This window comes from Octodon degus, unplaced genomic scaffold, assembly GCF_000260255.1.
Source record: "Octodon degus isolate 3935 unplaced genomic scaffold, OctDeg1.0 scaffold00106, whole genome shotgun sequence".
Classification (NCBI taxonomy): domain Eukaryota; kingdom Metazoa; phylum Chordata; class Mammalia; order Rodentia; family Octodontidae; genus Octodon; species Octodon degus.
The window spans coordinates 5,644,513-5,666,656 of NW_004524682.1; the positions used below are offsets into that span (position 1 = coordinate 5,644,513).

The following is a 22,144-nucleotide window of genomic DNA, read 5'->3' on the forward strand; positions in this document are numbered from 1 at the left end:
TATGTATTTAGTATAGGGCCTACAGGGTCTCACTATGGAGATCAGACTCGTAGTGATTCTCCTGCTTTCAGCCTCCCAAGCGCTGGGATTGCAGTCGTGCACCACCACACCCAGTCTCAATTGATATCTCAGCATTCCCCGGGGATGGGACTAGCAAGCCAAGCTGGGAATAGGGATTGGACCCGGAGCCCCAGCTGGCTGCACTCTACCTAAGCAGGTGCTTTAGTCTGCTGAGCTTTCTGGCCAGCCATCTGGCCATGAAATATAGTACTGATGTTTTAGAAGTCAGTAAATAGTACTCAAGGTTTTTTTTTTTTTTTTTTTTTTTTTTTTTTACGCATTCAGTGTCAACAGAGAAGTAGAAACCCAGGATAGACTTACAGCAATACCAGTATTATCTATATTATTGATAAGGTGTTTGGAATTTTAGACACAGATTTTGGGCAGCTTTTACTTTCTGCTCTTAGATCAGAATATAGCCAGAAGGTTTTAAAAAGTGACTGTTAAAAGGGCTAATCTGTATTTGTTCCCTTAGTTTCAACAAACACTTTTCATGAGGGGCAATGTGTTAGTGATAGAGTAATTAAAAAGGAGTTTTTAATTCTGATGAATATTTTCCAATGGAAACACAAGGACAGGGATATAGTTTCTCCTCAGTATGCCCTGCTTATTCTTTTTTAATTGGGCTTACTCACTAAACCTTGGTTATTTAAAGCATGTGGCTTGCTTCCATAGAGGAAGAAATCAACATTTTCAGGGCAGTTCTTTTTCTCATCTGATCAAGCCATTCCAATAATCATTACTGGAGTTTTGTTTTGAGCAGTGATAGGGTGTTTAGACTGCCACAAGGCTTTAGCATGAATCTACATCATACAATACTAAATATCTACAAAACAGCCTAAGGCCAAAAATTCACTTTTTTAAAAAAATTTTAATTTATGGCTAGCATCATTGTCCAATAAGTCTTTTAAACATGATCTACAATGAAATGAAAGTTTAAGGTATTCTAATCTTATAATATGGACAACTAAAAGATGCTTCCATACTTTGAAATACACTCCCTCTTTGTTGCAAAAAAAAAAAAACCTTCAAATGACCAGAGAAGTTACACTTTTTAACTGGGTTATTTTGCCTTTGTATAATCAAGATAAGCAAGAACGTTCATTTCCCAGCCTCTTAATCCGTGTCTCAGCGATAAGTGTGCCATTTCCGTGCCCACACAGAAGTGAGGTTCTACAGCTGCGGCACACCTTTAGGTTACATATCTGTACTTCCTTCAGTACTTCAAATGTTTGAATTGCCTATGGTCTTAATTGTAGGTTTCAAAAGGTTATCAGGTCACACAAGATCAACTGATGTCTTACCTTTGACATTTTGAAACAAAAGCAAAAATGTAACCTATTACCTGTCAGTCCAATTGAAATATTATCCTGAGAACTTAGTGCAGTTCCTACCCAAGTTCTTGTCAAACAGTATGAAAGAAATTTAGGACATGAATAAACTGAAACAAATCATCTTGCTGTGAATTTGAGCAAGCTGCCAGTCACTGAGAACTAGTTAATTGCAAGCAGCCATCTTTGAACTTTAAGTTGGAGAAGTGTTTCCAGAGCTTATTTTAATGTCCACATTGTCTAAGGAAACTGCATTCCACTTTCTGTAAACTGTCTCTGACAGAGAATGTGGCATGTGAGAGCTACTTTCTTGGTGCGTGTACGAGTTTAGGACGTTGGCAGCTCTGATCTGGAAGTCACATGTCTCTTTTCTTAGTCTGTTTGAACACGTTAGTCCAACCCCACATAAACTTCAGCTTGCGTCTGCAATGGCTACATTACCTGGCAGCACTTTCTAATCCTTTATTTTTATGCCACAGTGCTGCCAATGCTGCATTTTACGGTAGAGTCTCTAAGCCTGTGAAAGTGCCCTGAAGGTTGGGTTCTCTTTTCTTAATTCATCTGGAAAATCTTCTCATGAGATTCTTGAGCTGAATTTGCTTTTGGTGCTTCTGAAACCTGGTTGCCAGCATCCACCGAAAGAACCCTCTGATACATTCTTTTTTTGTCTCTGAATGTTTTAGGTCTTGAGTTACGTTTCTTGCTGCTATGTCTTTCTATAGGTGTGATATATGCCTCTTAGGGTTGTTATGTAAATATATACATGTATGTATTATACACACATAATGTATATACACATACATATGTATATGAAATTTTCTTTAAGATGACTTGGCTTCATTTTTAACAGTGTATACTGTTTCTTAGCTTCTACTTCATGCATAATACGCCCTGTTGTCTTTCTTTTTTTTTCTGACCCATACTTAGGTTTTTTCATATACCTCTAACATTATCTTGATAAGTTCCTGATATTGACAGTTAGTGAAATCCAAATTAGGATGTCTAAATTATTTATTATTGAAATGTGGTTTGTTTACCTTTACCTCTCTGAGTTAATTTCCACCAGGGTTATAGATAGACCTTTTAAGCCAACAGATATCTCATGTATGGAATCATTCTGTGGTGGTTTACCCTGATTTCTTCTCTTTGGATGTTGCTTATGGTTCTAAAGCTCAGACTTTATAGAACATGTTCCCTTTGAGCATGCGGAATATCCCCATCTATAATTATAATTCTATGAAGTTCTGTGAGGTTCTCAGTAATTCTTTGAATGTTTTACATCGAAATTCTTAGTCTTCCTGCTCAAATCTATCCATATTTTCTGTAAACATTTTGCAATATCCTGTGTGCAACCAATGATTCCCCAGTTGCTATATATAACTTTTTTTTTTTTTTTTGGTATTAAGGATTGAATCCTTGGCTTTACATTGAACTATGTAACTACTCATCCCCTTGCTCCTGTTTGTTCGTTTGTTTGTCTATTTGGTGAGACAGGATCTCTAATTTACTGAGTTGCCCCGGTTGGGCTCAGACTTGTGATCTTCCTGTATTTTCCTTCCAGAGTGCTGGGGTTACAGGTATGTGCCACCATGCTCGGCTCCTGCTTTGGTGGCTTTTTTTTTTTTTTTTGTCTTTCTGAGACAAGGTCTCGCTGTGAGGTTCAGGATGGCCTTGAACTCACTTGGTAGCCCAGGCTTGCTTCATTGCCTTGAACTCAAAGCCATTTTCCTGCCTCAGCCTTCTGAGTGCTGGGATACAACTGTGTGCCCATTTGCTTTTTTCTGTAGCTTCTTTCTTTCTTTTTGCTGAATCTTTGTTCCATCTGATGAGATAAATGTATTCTGATTGTGGAAATCTTCCTTACTGTTTACGTTTTGTTAAATTTCTTTGGATTCTGTTCAACATTTTTTTGATCATGTAACTATTGTTATCTTCTTTTCTGAAACTAGTTTGAAGAAAGCTACAACTTTCCCATTTTATATGGAATCTTAAATCTCCTTTGAAATCGATCTTTTTCTTCACTTATTGCTCAGTAATTTTCTGTTCTTTATTGTTTCTGGAGCTAAACTGATTTTGAGCCACTGTGCCTCTCCTATCTAAAGCAGAGCTCTTCAGTTTTTGTTCCCTGGCAAATCAGATTACAGGTATATGAAGCTTTAATCCTGTTTCTCCCTTCGTGCATGTCTTGTTCTTTTACACCAAGGCTCTCAGTGTGGACTATGTTTCAGTGCCTTAAGAAGTTAGGAGAGCATGGATTCTGCTCAGATTACCCTGTGGGCTGCCCTAGGCTTTTGTACACCTTCTGTATTACCTAATTTCTGAGGTTGTGTACCTGCTGAAATTTTTTTTAGTGGATTTTTTCTTTCGAGCCCATCTAGTTTTCCCTTGTGCACTTGATGGTTTTTATCTCTTTTACTGTAGGAATTTCATGTTCAATTGCTTCTCATTTGTGTGTTTCACATTTCTGCTAGTATAACCACTGAGAATCCTGAGAATAATAGTTGAAATAGTGAAGATTATCTGAGAGGTTCTTAGAAGAACAAGGTAAATGATTTCTAGAAAATTCCTTCTTGACTTTTTAGGGAAGGACACGGCATATCATAAGTTAGTATAGAACATGCTGAAATTCACAAAGGATGATTTAGAGAAATATGGGAATTCCAAAATTAGCAGTTAGTATCGCCACTCATAACAGTAGTTTTTGCAGAGTTATCAGTTTAAAAATCAGGTAAGTCAGTTCTCTTTCACTAGCTTCCCTGTGTGGTGGGTGGGAGAGAGGCTGATAATACTGCTTTTTCTATTATGAAGCCCTCGAGTATTAGTGTCTAAAGATTTGAATTACTCTATCAGAGAGATAGTCTTTGGCTCTCATTCACCCCATCGGTGTCAAGTCCTTTTCATTAGTCACAGATGCCCTGTGATTAATTATATATGGTGAGAGAGCACTGACGGTTTGGAGCCAGACTTAAGTTCACTTTTCTTAAACCTAGTTACTTTTTCTTATTAATATGAATATGGACAAGTCATTTACCCTATTCTGCAGGTTCCATGTCAGTAAAAGACAGTACAACCTTTATATCACTCTAGATAAGCTTGCTTTTTCTGTAACAATTCTTTTTTTTTTTTTTAATTTGGCAGAACCGGGGATTGAACTCAGACCCTTGCACTTGCAGGGAAGCGCTACTGAGCCATCTCCCCGGCCACTCTGTAACAATTCTTAAACTTTTTTTTTTTTTTTTTAAATTTTACGACAGGATCTACAGGGTCTCACCATGTAGATCCGATGCGTAGTGGTCTGTCTGTGTTCAGCTTCCCAAGAGCTGGGATTACAGGCACAGGCCACCATACCCAGTCTCAATTGCCATCTCAGCATGCCTTGGGGGCGGGGCCTGTCGTAGTCCGACAGGGATTGAACCCTGTCTGCTGCATCTGCCTAAGCAGGTGCTTTAATCCGCTGAGCGTTTGGCTGGACCACAATTCCTAAACTTTAGAAGCTTATGTATTACCTTAGATGTGCTTAGTGGGTAGAAGTTAGAGGCTTTGCTTACCTGTGTTCCAGACTGGCGGAAGCTTCATGTCATAAGTTTTTTATATCACTTTGGCAGTGAAAAATATATTAGCTCCTAGAATTTTTGTCCAGAAGTGAAATCTGTTCATCTTTGTGTTGGGTAAGGCGAATCACTTAATTTACTAATTTCAGAGTGAGTGAGAACACCTCACCCATTAGGATGACTGTTACCAAAATGACAGCAAAAATGTAAACATTGTCCCTTAGACGATAACAAGTGATGGTAATGTGGAAAAGTTTGAATCCTTATGTGCTGTTGGTGGGAATACAAAGCAGAGGAAAGCAGTATGGTAGTTTTTCGAAATATTAAATGTGGAATTACTGTAAGAGCTTCCAACTCAGATGGAAGCAGGGAATTGTGTAATGAATATAGAGTTGTAATTTGGAAAAAGGAAAGGAGTTTTTAAGATTGTTTAACAATATGAGGTAATGCTACTGAAATGCACATTTAAATTAGTTAATGTGGTACATTTTTGTGTTCCTTTTATTATAATCAAATCTTTTAAAAAAATTACGAGGCCAAAAGTATATATACTATATATTTGAAATTGAAGGGCTAACAAATTATTTTAAAGTAGCATTAAAGACTAACAAAGCACCCTATTGATATTGTTTAGCTTTTAGCCATTGTGCTAAAATTAAAGGGTAACTCCTGTGGAGACAGTGCCGTCCTCTTTAAAAAGAACAGTACTTCGATTATCAATTTTATTAATATCAGTTGTATTAAGAAAATTCTGTGTACAATTATGATTTAACATGTCTTTATAATAAAACCACGATAAACTGTCTTTTTGGACCACATGTTAAAAATCTTAAAGGACAGTTTAAAAACTAAACTTTAGGGAAAAAAATGAATATTAAGCCTCACGTTAAACAATTTGGAAAATTCATAAATGACTAATTATATTGGCAACATGAAACTTAAGAAAAGAATGGAGTAGGTGCTTAGATCCGCTGGCTCACAGCTGACATTTTGTTTTGTCCCTAGTTTTGGGTGGTGTTTTTGGATTGTGTGTGCTTTTATACATAGGAAAATTTTGTAGGAATCTATTCTGATTAAAAGTGACTTCCCCTATTCCCAGAGGTCCAGATAACCATGTATTACATGTATTCTATGAGTGTAAATTATGGTAATATTTTTTATGTATTTTTAACATGCATTAGGGATGAAGAAAAGCCAAAGAACCCCATGGTAGAATTGTTCTATGGAAGATTCCTGGCTGTTGGAGTGCTTGAAGGTGGAGTTGTTTTCTTTTCATTACAAGGAAAAAAAAGTATTATAATTTTATAATAAATTATATTACTTTATTGAGCATTTTAAGTCATTATGATTTCTCTAGAAATATTACCTATTATAGGTAAATATTATAATAAATTATATATGATTAATGTATTACTGTGTATTATACCTTTAGTAATGACTGAATTGTTTTAAGTTTTAATTTGACTTGCTGTGTGTAGGAATCCCTTTTGCGTTGCTTCTATCATTTATATAAAGACATGAGTAACTGAGAAGGAAGGTATAGAGTATATTCTCACATTAATTGATATTTACTTCATCTCATTATGTGTTTCTTTTTTTTTTTTGGCCTGCTCAGCCTGCCCTGAGAACGGGGCGGGTGCAGCATGTGGTGCCAGGGATCGAATCTCTGTCCCCTGCGCCTGCTTAAGCTTGCCTAGGCAGGCACTTTAGACTGCTGAGCTGTTTTGCCAGCCCCATCCCATTATGTTCTTAACATTTCTGTGATCATGTCAGTTATTGGAATGCAGGAATTAGTGGGACAATAGAGAATTGACAGGATACCCAAAAACATTTTAGACTTGTGAGCATTTCACATGTTGGGTTGTTACATTAGAGATGTTCAACTTGTAAAATCTGCAAGAGTTCCAAAATCTGGAAAACTGCAAAATTAGAAATACTTCTGGTCCTGTGCATTTTATTTAAGGGTTGAAGGTTACATTGGAATTGAATGCAAACAAGGAAGTATGTGTTAAGAGAATACTAGCTTGCATGATTTTTTTTTAAATAAAAGTTTTGAAAGCTGCAACTGAACACAGGACATTGCAAGTTATTCAGTTTTTGAGTGACCAGTGGCCATAGAATTCTTTTATGTGCAATATTGGTTTGCATGATAGTGTTATACTCTGTTGTTTTGAAAATTTTAGGAAGAGTGATAGTATTGTGCTGAATATGTTTCTGAAAATTTGGGGCTAGAATGTTCTCTTTTTTTTTTTCTGTCAGAGGATGGAAACCAGATTTATTATGTGTATAACTTCATATGTAATAGTCCCAAATCATAAATTTTTTTTCCCAAATCATAGATTTTTGAAAGATAGTTCTTCTCAAATGACAAATGACAGCCATTTTTGAAAGTTATTTTCCAAATCACCCAAAATATAAAATTTAGAAAATTTGCTTTACCTTTCTGATCTTAAGTGATACATTGAATTTTTTCTGTATTTGGTAATTTGGGTTCAGAAAAAGGCAAATACTCAGATCTGACTCTGATTTATATTGAAGAATTAGTACATTTTTGTTTCACATACTAAATACTCATAAGTGAAATATTTTACATACAGTATTACATTGGGTTTATCTATCTATATTTAAATTTTATCTGAAGTAGAGGAAGAAATAACTGGCTAATTTGGTTGTGATTAGGCACTGTTTCTAATATCCTGCATGAGCATTTTTACCTGTGTGACATTGTTTTATCAAAATATTTGAATTTTTATTAATACATGTTTGGAATACATAGTGATTTTACTGAATATTAAAAATGGTTATTATTTAAATGCTTAATTTGTTAATCAGTGTTCAAGTTCTGGGAGTTCATGTGAGTAAGTTGCTTGAGATTTATGTAAAATAAGGTTGCTTATTACATTTCTACTTAAACTATGTGTTTGTTGCAGTGAAAACTTATTTTAGAGCATCTTATCAAAGTAATCTTCCTAACACTTTCTCTTAATCCAGTACATCTCTTTGGAGGTAATTTTCAGTTTGTGTGCCAAACTATCTCTGCTACAAGACATCTGGAACTTGCAGTCCATCGATGTCTGCATTTTGCTTCTCTCAATCTTTTTCTATACTTTTTTTTTGTTTATCATTAAGATTGTTCTCATAAATACCTAAAACTTTTCTTCCTCCATTCTCTTCTGACACCATCTTTCTGATTTTTCTTATCCTAATTAAGTTGTTCACTCTCTGTGTCTCTTAAGTACCTGAATATTGTGAACGTTGCAAAAATGGGCTACTATAATGGACTTTCAATTTGTAATGATAGTGGAGGAAATGAAACTTTGGGTAATGGTAGGTAGAACTGAGCTTCCCTAGCCCCACACTTACAGTCTTAACCTCATGTTTTGTATAGTGGTCTCTTTCCAATTTTCTGTAGTAGCTACTTCCATCTTGTCCTCCCATTTCATACCTAATTTGTCTCTTCATTCTGTGAGAAACGTTTACCTCAAATAGCCTAGACTTGTTATGAAATAAACAATAAGCAATATTTTATCATCTCTTCAGCTCAGGACCGTATCTGTCTTGTTTGCTGTTATGTGTATGTGATATATATGTAATGTTTAGCACAGTCTCTTGCTTTTTCAAAGATGATTCTTGCAGGAGTTAGTACAGATATTTATGTATGTATTTACACGCATGTAGGTATAGAATTGAAGTGTGGCTAGGTGTGAATGAACATGTGTACATGTATAAAAGCTATACTGATTCAGTGTTCTGTGGAAGACAGTGCTCGTTTTCAGGTTCAGGAAAAGCATCTGTACTTTTAGTAATTGATAAGCTATGTAAAGGAATATTAATTAACTTTTCTCCTTCCTTTAGGTAAAAAATTTGAAAATACTGAAATGTTCGGTCAGTATCCACTGCAGGTCAATGGATTCAAAGATCTGCATGAGTGCCTAGAAGCTGCGATGATTGAAGGAGAGATTGAGTCTTTACATTCAGAGAATTCAGGGAAGTCAGGCCAAGAGGTAAGTTTTCATTGTTCCCCTCCATATCTACATCTGACAGTGGTATAAAACATAGTATAGGTTCTAATTATATAGATTCAAATAATTGAGAAAATACTCAGGAAAATGTTTGGCTTTAGTTATGGTAATTTAGGCAGGTTTCAGAAACCTAAAAAGTTTGGTCTGTAATTTATATTACCAATTAAAGAATTTATCTCAATTTTTTTTAAACTTTATTTTAGACAGTCTTTTTATACTGTTCAGTCAAGGTCCAAGTATTAGCCTGTTACCTTCTTGCTCACTTTTTCTGCACATACCCAGAGAGACGTCGCAAAACAAATGTGCTGGGGGATGCTAAGGTTAGAACCCAGGGTCACACATTTCTTAGACAGCTGTTCTACCGCTGAACTCCATCTCTAGCCCTGTTGTTTAAATAATATGACTATTGGAAACATATATTTTTTCTAACTAATAGGCCATCAACCTCAGTGATTTTTTTTTTTTTTTTTTTTCAGTACATTGGTAGATTCGACTTCAAAACTCCCACATAAGAGTACAGGGTAGGGATGTGATACATAGACACAGTAGCTTAATAAAAGGTTCTGATGTGGATCTCTTAAGTTGTGGCATTTAAATTCAGGTGATTTATTTTATTTACTGAAAAACATCTCAAAAGTGTGGTCAAGAAATTAGATCATCTGAAGTTTAGTCTATTTGCTGTTAAATAAAAGAGCAATAATTTGGAGCAGGAGAACAGAGACGACATATTACTTTGTACCGGCAGGTAGTTTTTAAATGAAACACACTATACTGTATTGGTAAATAATCTTTCTCACCATGCTTTGTTGATAAATTATTCTATAATTCTTTGTGTATTCCTAGTTTTTAAAAATTGATTGTCTTACATTCTGAATTTCATTATCTTTTCAACATTTTCATTATATTTTTAAATTTTTTTAACTTTTTTTTTTTTTTTTTGTATTTTTAGTAAGGGTCTACAGGGTCTCACTAGGTAGGTCAGACTCATAGTGATCCGCTTGTATTCAGGCTCCCAAGAACTGGGATTACAGGCGCACCAACATGCCCAATCTCAATCGCCATCTCAATGTGTCCCATTGGCTGGGCCAGCACAGCACTCCAGCTGCTGCGTCTGCCTAAACAGGCGCTGTAATCCACTAAGCGTGCGCGCTTGCGCACACTCGCTCTCTCTTTTGTTTTCTTTCTTTTCTTTTGTTTTCTTCTTTCTTTCTTTCTTTCTAATTATTGAGAAACAAATAGCTATGAGACAGTTTCAAAACCGATTAGTAGGACAGTTTGAATAATTAATACATTGCATATTGTTGTCTTCATCATGGTTATTCATAGTACAAGATGCAGACATGATATTCTGTCCAAAAACACTATTAGTACAAATCTTTCTTCTCATTGAATTAAGAGAAAGTAGCTGTATGTCTAGCCTATTTTGAATAATCAGATACAAAATGGTCCTTCATTTGTATGCCCTTTTTTTTGTTTAGTTTTGTCAGAGATGGGTATTCCATTGTCTTTTGTTATTTTAAACATCCTATTCTTGTCCTCAAACAGATTAGAGGCTTTCTACTGTGCATGCCTATTGTCCAATATATATTTTTTTACCTGGGTCTTTGGATCTCACTTACAATAGTTTTCTGAATTAGCAGGTTCTACATAATCTCAACAATAGCACATGTAATTATGCATGAATCATAATACAAATTGTCTCAATTTGCTTGACACAAGATTTGGTTAAAAAGTAAACCTATTTTGATAGACATGTTACTCCCTAGAGTTTAATATCTTGTAACTTAGTAATAAGATTTATGCTTTTATTTCATTATATGCGTCAGAATAAGTATTTTATCTTTTCTTGAGACCATTTGATTGGTATGATTTCTGTTAATAGCTTTTTTATTTGCTATTATTTATTTTTAAAAAATTAATTTGTTATTTAGCACCAAAAAAAAAAAATCTCCATTTCTGAAGTAGCTAGAATAACTTAGGAAGACTTTCATTGTCCAGAATTGTTCAAGTTAAAACAGCTAGTGGGATCTAGAAGTTTAAATTTCTGGAATGATACAGGAAGTTGATAGCTGGCTAAGTTAGAAATGATTATGTGAAATGTGATTACCATCCTGTGTCACTTAATGATGGAGATACTTTCTAAATAGTGCACTGTTAGGCAGTTTTGTCATGGAATATCATAGAATATAGTTACACAGACCTATGTTATGTAGCTAGATCATTCACTTGATATGATCACTTGACATAATCAAAAGACAACATGGGCTTGTGTGTATCTCATAGCGGTTATCAAGAATAATGAGGTTTTTATTTGAAAAGTAATTTCTGGGAGTGATATTACAAGGAAGATTTTGTTAGAATTTTTAAAAAGTACTGTTTTGGGCCAGCCAAATAGCTCAGCGGATTAAAGCGCTTGCAAGCAGATACGGCTGGGGTTTGATCCCCAGGCCTGCTGTGCCGGCCCCACACCCGTGGCGCGCTGAGATGGCAGTTGAGACTGGATGTGGTGTTACGTGCCTGTAATCCAACTCTTGGGAGGCTGTAAACAGGTGGATGACTACAAGTCTGAACTAGTAGTAAGACACTAAGCATCCTGTAGACCCTTCCCTAAAATACAAAAAAAAAGTACTGTTTTATCTTTTTGAATCTGATGTCTTACTATAAATTTTCAAATGAATTTATTGTCTTTTGGTAATGGCTGGACCTAACATATCAACAGCCAAGAATGAAGACACTGTATCAAAAGAATAAAAAAAAAATTAAAAAAAAATTAAAAACCTTCAGATTTGTGTAGCTGCTGCTGTTCTATGGCTTTTTTTTTTTACAATAAATTTTTTTTTTACAATAAAATTTTATTGTAAGTAGAATAGTGTGTTGGAAAAAAACCTGTTATGAATAAATACATATTCATTATTAAACATTTTGTACTGTACAGTGATAGATGTTGCTGTTTTTTGTGATTGCCTACACAGGTTTGTTTATACTAGTATTATAAATTTGTAATATCTTGCACTAGCATGTTACTAGGTGATAGTTTTTCAGTCCTACTATGTCTTATGGAACCATCTTCGTACACACAGCTGACAGTTGACTGAAACACGGCTGTATTGCACACAGCTGTATTCACCAAAGACTTTTTAAACTTTAAATGACATAAAGATTCCCAGATTCTCTGGGAGACTTGGAGATATTTTTTAATTCCTGTTGGAAGAAAAAAACTTCAAATAGTGCTTTGTGTAAGACTTCACTAGTTAGAGTGTGTTTATATATTGTTTTAGACCACTGCTGTGTACATACAGATATTTGTCTGTTCACACTGCTCTGAGACTTGGATTTTTCTACTTAGCAGCATCTGCATATCAAATACATCTTTCTATGTTAGTATACATCTTTATAGCAATTGTTAGAGTGCTATGCATTTTATAAAAATTTAAAATTAGATCTGAGGATATAGCTCTGTATTACAACTTTTGCCTACTATGTGCAAAGCCCTGGGTTCAGTACCCACCTCTGCGATGGGGGAAGGTGTGGTATTGACACCATATTAGATATATGGTGATATTATATGGGAAATTTATCTTTTAAAGTGAAAAGGAAGATGAATGTACCCAAATAAATCACTCGAGCTTATTTTTGGATCGGAATAGGAAGGTTTTGGTTTTTTTGTACCTAGTTTACATGCTGGCTTGGCATGGTAGTTTGGAGAATTTTATCCCCTTGGTTTTGTTTGTTTCTCACATGTGTATAATCTGCACATAAGCATTTCAGTATACTTTAGTAGAAAAAGCAGCTATCACACCTCCTGAACACACATTTTTAATAGAAACTATTGCTTTATTAGAGTAAAAAAATCAGGAGCTTTTATGCTGAAATTGATTATTCAATAACTGCATGATTTATTCCTTCCATTACCTCACTATAATAATAATGATCATGTATTCATAAATATGAAGAATTACCTCTTTTTCACCTCTGTGTCATGCCTATGACATACCTGTTAGATTATAGAAGTCTAACTATAGTTTTTGTTGATTAGAAAGGTTTTTTTTTTAATAACTTGTCATGTTTCTAGTTTTGTACTGTCACAATTATTTTTATAATATTTCAGAGCTAGGTTATCTGTAGTTTTTAAAATAAACTTAGGAAATATCTGGTCATGTCTTCTTGTACTTATTGGCTTTAGAATGAGAAAGTAAAGTCCTTCTACTCTTTTAGTAGGAAAACTCTGCTGTTAAATATCGAGGAAATTATTCATTACAGACATATTATATGTCTTATGAACATAAGCTTCCTTTAATAAGGTGTGGAAGCTTTTCATGTTTTACAGAAGAAACATATAATTTTGATCATATCATTGCATGTAGTCAATGGAGATAGAGTCCCATAAATGAATATATGACATTTATGTTAATAAAATGAAAGTAACAATTATTGAAATGTACATGTATCTGTTTAGTATCATAAAATGGAGCCTAGAATATTATCAAAAAGGGTCACCATTTTTATCAGATATACGAAACAATTTAAATTTTTAACACATATTTTGGATATAAATTAGAACTTAACAATTCTTGCCAGTGCCAGGTAAGATTAAAATAAGTACATGAACCTTTCTTACAAAATTTTAAAACTTAGATGTGTCAGGTATTATATCTTGCATAATTTTAGCCCATGGAAAGTAATACTCTCCTAAAAGACATTTCCTTAAATCTGAACTCTGGAAAGAAGTAAACAATGCTCAAGAAATCTCAGTTCAGATAATTATTAATACTTTTGGAGGGAAGAATAATTCTACATAAGCACTTTCATGAACTTTACAGAAAAAGTAACAACTTTAAAGATCTTAGTCAAATTAACTTTGCCAGGTGTACATCATTCCTGTTTCTGGATATTCAAATTTAAGTTAATGTATTCTGAACTCATTGACAGATATGTGATGACATTTTGTGGCACTTGAAATTATGCAAAGTATTTGCAGCAGTTTCTTTTTACAGATGTTGTATAGCTTATGAAGACAAGTGTTTTCAAAAAACATTTGTTACATTATTTTATACTTAAATATTTTTTGATATACAAGCTTTAATTTTTTTTCTTTTTTATCAGTAATATTTATGTAAAACTTGAAACTGTTATATGAAAGTAACACTTTTCAAGTTTGTCGAGTTTCATGCTTCATTGAACAGCTACCACATTGGATGTGCAGTCAGGAAATGATAACCACATTCATGTTTGACTCATTGCAGTAAAGCATGTAATTTTTTAAACACAAATTAGTATTGAAAATATGACTTTCACTAGCATAAACTTGGTATTTGTTAGTGATAGATTTTTTCCATAAGTTAGTGGAAGTTCCAGCAGAAAAATTAAATTTGAAAGCAAGTAAAATGCAATTTTTAGTTTTTATGATGAAAACAAGCTCATTTATGTTATAAAGTATTTTTCGTCTTAATATTAGATATTTCCAGTTTTTTGCCACAGAATTTTGGCGCTGTGGTTGATTATATAACATGAGCCCCCCTTAGCTAATGGTGAAAAAGACAGAAGGTTTGTGCTATAAACCTTTGATTTTAATGTCTCTTTATTTCTTTATTTAGCTAAGAATTTTAATGGAAAGAGTTATTGATTGTGGGTGTGTTGATACACACCTGGAATCCCAGTACTGGGGAGGCTGAAGCAGGAGGATCTCTGGGAGTCCAAGGCCAGCCTGGGTGACACATTGATATGCTGTCTCAAAAAACAAAGGAGTCACTGGGAAAAGAAGACAGTTATTAGTTTTTTGTTTGTTTCCTGATTATATCATTCCTAATCTTAGAATTTTCAAAAGGTATGGAAATCTCTTAGAAAGAAGTTGAATTTTAACTAAATTGTGTACTTATATCTTTGTTGGGTTAGTTTGAGGTGATATGTAGAGAAATGTCTTTGCCAGCATCCTGTGCTTAAAATTACCATGAGAAAAACACAATTGCGATGTTAAGGTTTTTTTGCTGTTTTTCTTTCAGCATTGGTTTACTGAACTACCACCTGTGTTAACGTTTGAATTGTCAAGATTTGAATTTAATCAGGCATTAGGAAGACCAGAAAAAATTCACAACAAATTAGAATTTCCCCAAGTTTTATATCTGGACAGGTATGGTCTGATATGAAACACAATTTTTAGAGCTAAATACATGAATAATTAACTGGACTTACTGAAGAATTTTTCTTAAGGTTAATTTCTACTCCTGTATATCTAATAGCACATATCAAGAATAATGAGGGTTTTTTTTTTTTTTTTTTTTGTAAAGTAATTGCTGGGAGTGATATTACAAGGAAGACTTCGTTAGAATTTTTAAAAAGTACCCTTATCTTTTTAAATCTGATATCTTAATATAAATTTTCAAATGAATTTATTTTCTTTTGATGATGGCTGGACCTAACATTATATTACATATACATTATATATATACCCAGGATATTTGTAATTTTTTTTTTTCTCCTCACAGGTATATGCACAGAAACCGAGAAATAACAAGAATTAAAAGAGAGGAGATCAAGAGACTTAAAGATTACCTCACAGTTTTACAACAAAGACTAGAAAGGTATTTTAACTTTTATGACATTACAACTATAGGAATTCATATATATGGTAACTGTCTATAGATTTTTTAAATTTTAAGTTTGCTTTTTCTGATTTATAATTATAGGACTAAACATTCTGGCTTGATCTTCTAGTTCAGTAATTTAGATTTTTGTTAGACTCCACAAGTAATCTGTATTTGGCTATAGAAGATTATTTTAGTGTTTAAAATGATTTCATTGTCAACAAGTAATGTCCAAGATGCTAACATTGAAATAAAGTTAGATGAACCCAGTATTGAGTGTTAGACTGTTACTCATGAACTTTCTATTAAAGTAATGGTAGCTGAGTTTTTTTTCCATAACAGAGGATGCTCCATAGCAGCAACTTATAAGGGCTGTGACAGGAGTGAGGTGGGGGTAAGGGAGGATGCTGAGCCGTACGTCTTGCGCGCAGACAGTGAGTGAGTGCCATCCCGTCCTGTGGAGGGCGAGTGGGCCATGTGTGAATCTGGTCTCGTGCTTCTCATTTTTAAAAGAAGCCAAATATTTATTAATTTTAATTTTAATTTACAAATGAATTCTAAATTTTAATGCCAAAATACTATATCTTCTTTAACAGCATCTTAATTCTTAAAAAAATCACTGTTCCCATTGAGAAGTGATGAAAAGTGAAATGTAGGAGGATAATAAAAGTCACCACCATGATCATGAGACCAGGTGCCAGATTTAAATATAAAAACAGTCTCTGGAGATAGTATCGCCAATTCCTTTCTTCCTTTTTTTTTTTTTTTTTTTTTTTTTTGCAGAGCCAGGGATTGAACTCAGGCCCTTGCACTTGCCAGGGAAGTGCTTATTCCACTGAGCCATCTCCCCAGTCCCCTTTCTTCCTGTTGAGGTTACAGTTAGGGCTAGCACTTAGTATTGTAGCAGTATTACATACATACTCACCTAATTTAGTATTAATTAGGTGTGGTTTTCTTACTTTGGAAAGCATTTCTTGAGAATATATTTAATTGTAGCCTCTTCATTTGAAAGGAGATGAATTTTATTGTTGAAGAGTTTTTGAATTGTGTTTTGTTTGAATTACTTTTAAAAACTCATCCTGTGTTATATGTATAAATAAAATGATATATTCTGTTGTTAACAGGTATTTAAGCTATGGTTCAGGTCCCAAACGATTCCCACTTGTAGATGTTCTGCAGTATGCGTTGGAATTTGCTTCAAGTAAACCTGTTTGCACCTCTCCTGTGGATGATATTGATGCTAGCTCCCAACCTAGTGGTTCTATACCGTCACAGACATTACCAAGGTAAAAGTTTTCTCAGTGGGTGAGGCAGTTCCCTTATTACGTAACATGATCATAATAATTGATTTCCTTAAGGAAATTTATAGAATGCATGGCATGGTTTAATTTAATTAAAAGAGTCGAGTAGCTTAGAAGATTGTATGATTTCTTGTGAGGATTTTTATTTTATTTCAGTAGACTTCATGGTTTTTAAATGGAAATTTTCATAATACTTTTCTGTTCAGAATTATATGTCAGATTGTCTTGATATGTTTCAGTTATGATCCATGAAAATAATACTTGTAAAATTTGTGTTTATGATATGCTCTAATAAGTATTACCAGGAGAAGGTCTTTATAATTTCAGCGTACATTAGAAAATAATATGGTTAAAACCTGTTTTTACTTTAAAGCCACAATTTCATCCTTTTAATAATTTAGTTCTTATTTAGAAACCATCGTAACTAGAGATCAATCCTGTATTATTATTATTATTTTTTTTAACTTCTTTTCCTTTTGAACACGGTGCAGTGTATTTAGCACAGACTTTGGTGCTTCAATTTGAAGGCTTAGTAACAGCTATCTTGTGCTTTGGAAATACAGCACAGCAGAGCAGCAGGGAGCGCCTTCCTCGGAACTGCCCAGCACCTCTCCTGCTTCAGTTGCTGCCATCTTATCAAGGTCTGTAGTGCACAAGCCGTTCACTCAGTCTCGGATACCGCCAGACCTGCCCATGCATCCTGCACCGAGGCACATAACCGAGGAAGAACTTTCCGTACTGGAAAGCTGTTTACATCGCTGGAGGACAGAAATAGAAAATGACACAAGAGGTACGAAGCTTCTCATGTAGCTGCCATCACAGAAGATGGATACGTGTAATAGTAAAATTGAGAAGAAATCACTTCTGGATTTTATATCTCATTATTAAAGTTTTTTTCTAGAAAAGGTTTTATGCAAAATAAACTAATCTGGCTTCCCATTTTTATGATCTTCCTGTCAGATTCACAAGGACCAAAGGAGATTTCCCAGATTACTTACCTGATTAATGACAGAGCAGGTGGTCTGATTTTCTAGTTTAGTGTTCTAAATTTGTATCAAACTGGTATTTACAGCTCTTCTGTTGGTGAAATTTCACACAGCATTAGTTTGTACATATTAGTTTTGTAATTCATGTAATGTTTGCACACTTAAGTGACTAAAATTTTTCTTTAAGCTTAAGAATCCGAAGTACAAATCTTCCTTTGAATCTGTTCTAATACAGATTTTCCACATATGATGTATGAATTTAGTGCAAGTATATAACTGCTTTTTACTGGCTTACAGCACAATAAGAAAAGTTATTCCAATGTCCTATGTGTTTTTTGTGTGGTTTCCCTCTATTCTTTCTTCAAAGAAATCCTTCATTTTCTGAAATTACCTCCTTCCTACTTTTCTGTTGCTAAAATATAACCTTTCACTTTTCATGAAAGTATATTGTTGTATTTGAGGTAGATTTTATTGTTTTCCTTTCCTCAAAATATAATACCCATTATCCCTGATTTTATGCTAATTTTATTGATCCCCAAAAAGTAATAGAAGAACTGTTGTCTTCTCCCACAAGGTTGGAATTAGACTAAACAGCATTAGATTTTCTGTAACCAGCTTCAATCTTTATATACAATATGTGACCAGAGAACAGTTAAAACAGAGTAAGTCGTAGTGACTTAAAAGTTAGCCTTAGTAACTTATCAAAATTTTTCTAAGTATTTTCATACATAAGAAGTGTTTCTGTTGTTGTTTTATTGTTTCCTTTTCTTTAATGATAGTGGGGATTGAACCTAGGGCTTTCTCAGTGCGGTACATACCCAGCCCTTTATTTTTTTGAAACTAGGTTTCACTGAGACATTACTAAGTTGCCCAGGCAGTCAGCTTGTCAATTTGTTTTTATTGATGATTGCAATAGATTTTTATTCACTTACAAGCATATGCAAGTTCATGTGAGGAAGTCATTCAATTTCATTTTCAAGTTCTCTTACCAGGAAGTAAGGGGGGGTTAGCTTTAATTTTCACTGAAGTCTTTGATACTGGTTTTCACTGCTAGAACGAAGTGCTTGACATTTGAGTCTTAAAGGAGAAATGGTTTATTTCAGCTGATGGCTTTAAAGGTTTCATTTCTGGATTGGCTGGCTCCAGTGCAGAAATGACAAGGCAGAAGGACTTGTGGAAGAAAGCTTGTCAACCAATTGAAGCCTGGAAAATAGGGAGGGAGGGGCTGAGGACAAGAATGTGCCCTTTGGGCTCCCACATGTCCAGTGGCACACCTCGTGTCAGCATCTTCAGCTATGAAATCGTCAGTGGGTTACTCTGTTGATGACTGCAGTATGCTGTGGTCCATTCACCTTCCAAAATCCTCACCTCTGAATACGTGAGACTGGGGGAGGGGGCACGTTAAATCTAATAATAGCACCTTCCTTTGTGTATTTGCACAAGGTTAAACTTTTTTGGCCCTGTACATTTTCTAGATGAATCATATTTGTTTTGGTTTTTAGCTATGCATTTATGGCCTATTTTTTCAGAAAAAGTCTATCTCATTTTACCCAGATTACAAATAGTAAGGTTTTTATACTATAATCATTAAATGACAGTTTATATTCTTAGATTTACAGGAAAGCATATCTAGAATCCATCGAACAATTGAACTAATGTACTCTGACAAATCCATGATCCAAGTAAGTAACATTTAGATCCGTTGATTATTATTAGAATTCTATGCAAGTATTTTAACTTATTTTTATAATAACCAAATTTTTGTTACATGTTTCATTATAAATTCAGATCTTATAACAAATTCAGATTATTACAACAAAAATATAAGCAGTAGTATAAAAATATATTTTTTATAATTTTTATAACAGATTTCTTGTAGGAATATTTTCCTCTGTAATTATTGCTTATTCATTTAATAATTTTAGAATAAAATTCATAGCAAGTTTTCAGAACATATTAAAGGTATAATTGTTTGTTTGTTTGTTTGTTTGTTTATTGGTGGAACTGGATGCTCTTGCGTTTGCCAGGCAAGTGCTTATTCTACTGAGCCATCTCCCCGGCCCCAGATATAATTATTTATTTATATGATACAAGATCTAGAGAGAAACCTCAAAGCTGAATTATATTTTAACCTCTGGTATACATTGTATAATCAATTTTATTAGCCATCAGTAATAATTACGATGACTAGGACAAATCATGTTCTACATAAAACCTTCATGGTAAATTTTTTATTGACAAATAAGCCAATGAACATATACACAGTAATATATTTGGAAAGTTTTGAAAATGGTCCCCTGTTTACATACCTGTTTTATGTATCTTTACCTTATTTTATTTTTCTCCTCTAAAAATAATTTGTAGTTTGACTTTTTCCGAAGTTATTATCCCAGCCAGTTTTATCCTATTGCACTCACATGTTTGTCCTCAAATAGGTGGTTTGCAGATTTGTCACAATGTGGATACATAATTACAATGTAACCCCTTTCTGTTTCCTTTCTGCATTTAGGTTCCTTATCGTTTACATGCTGTTTTGGTTCATGAAGGCCAAGCAAATGCTGGACACTACTGGGCTTATATTTTTGATCATCATGAAAGCAGGTGGATGAAGTACAATGATATTGCTGTGACAAAATCATCATGGGAAGAGCTAGTGAGGGACTCCTTTGGTGGTTATAGAAATGCCAGTGCTTACTGTTTAATGTATATAAATGATAAGGCACAATTCTTAATACAAGGTAAGACTATGAAATTTTTAGGGTGGTGTATGTTTTTAAATAGCGAGTACTTTTACATAACTTTCTGCATCATGATTAGTTCAGTGTACCTCATTTAGAGGAGATGGGGTGTGACTAGTAAGTGGTTCAGGGTTATTGAAAATGAAAAAGCTATAGAGTTGAGAAGTAATATCATAACTGATAAACTATTATAGTTTAAGTGTAAATGTCACCATTTTATTTATCATTAGAAACCTTTTCATAAAAATATCCATACAACATTTATTACTTCTTAGCCTAGCATAGAAGGCTTCTGGCTTTAACCATTCATCAAAACTAGCTAAGCAATCAATTTGTAATGCAAATGATAAAGTGTGTGTATATCACATACGTGAATATATAGTAGAGGAAGAGTCACTCTTGAGTATTTTTTTTTTTCATGGTACCCAGGGCCTATGCGAAGAACTGCATCCCAGTCCTTTTTTTTTTTTTTATTTTGAGACGTCCTACCAAGTCACCAAATTGCACAGTCAAAGCTAAAATTTCAGATCCTCCTGCTTCAGCCTCTCAGAATGTTGGGATCATAGGAATAGGCCACAATACCTGGCTGAGTCATTCTTTTAGGTAGTACTCATACAAAACTTTGTAAGATATCTTGCTATATTGATTAGTTTCCATAAATGTATATATGTCATAATGACTATATTTAATTCTTACGATAAACAATTTTAGTTCTATTTCATGTTTAGTAGTTATGAGCGTATGAGTTACTTCTTGCTATGTGAAGTTTTACTTCATTAATAACACATTTCTTGTTTTCTCATAGAACCAGAAGATCAATGTTAAAGTAGTAAAATTTTGGTTTCATATCTGTCTCAAATTTTTCTCTCCAGGTTATAAAAATGTGACAAAATTATATAGTGGGCTATCAAATATTTGTATCATTGTTTTTCTGAATATTAGGTAGAGTTAAAAAGTTTAGATAGGAATGCAGAGAAAGTTCAGCAGTCTGAGTGCTTGCTAGACAAGTGCAATGGCCCAGGTTCAATTCCTTGCACCGTGTGCCTTGCCAGCTCTGCCTGAGGTGCACCCAGCCAGCCGGCAAGACCAGTCATGGTGGCACATACCGGTAATCCCAGGTCTGGGGACACTGAACCAGGGGGGTCACGATGAGTCTGAGCTACGTAGTGAGATCTTGTACCAAATACATTAAAAAAAAAAAAAAAGTTTAGTGTTGACTTCCTATACAACGATAAACATAGGTTATATGATTTGAAATGAATTCTATTTTGAGCTCTGGCTTTTTCTTGTAATTCTTAATTTTATACTAGTTTTTGAAATATGATTTACAGAGGAATTTAATAAGGAGACTGGGCAAGCCCTTGTTGGAATAGAAACATTACCACCAGACTTGAGAGATTTTGTGGAGGAAGACAACCGGAGATTTGAAAAAGAATTGGAAGAGTGGGACACACAGTTGGCCCAGAAAGCTTTGCAGGAAAAGCTTTTAGCATCTCAGAAGTTGAGGGAGACGGAGTCTTCTTTGCCTGCAGGTTTGTCTATTTTTTATTAAGTTGTATTTACATTTATTGTTG

The 22,144-nt window shown here is 34.2% G+C and overlaps 1 protein-coding gene across 8 annotated transcripts in view; it reads left to right on the plus strand.

Annotated features, from left to right (window-relative positions):
* Positions 1–22,144, plus strand: part of Usp25 (ubiquitin specific peptidase 25) — a 115,331-nt gene that overhangs the window by 52,376 nt on the left and 40,811 nt on the right. For all 8 annotated transcript variants that reach the window (XM_023724109.1, XM_023724112.1, XM_023724113.1 and 5 more), the window contains 9 exons: positions 6,124–6,197; positions 8,798–8,946; positions 14,964–15,091; positions 15,447–15,542; positions 16,670–16,831; positions 17,410–17,636; positions 19,444–19,514; positions 20,342–20,570; positions 21,902–22,102. In XM_023724109.1, the coding sequence (XP_023579877.1) occupies positions 6,124–6,197; positions 8,798–8,946; positions 14,964–15,091; positions 15,447–15,542; positions 16,670–16,831; positions 17,410–17,636; positions 19,444–19,514; positions 20,342–20,570; positions 21,902–22,102 (1,337 nt within the window). The remainder of the gene's footprint in view (positions 1–6,123; positions 6,198–8,797; positions 8,947–14,963; positions 15,092–15,446; positions 15,543–16,669; positions 16,832–17,409; positions 17,637–19,443; positions 19,515–20,341; positions 20,571–21,901; positions 22,103–22,144) is intronic.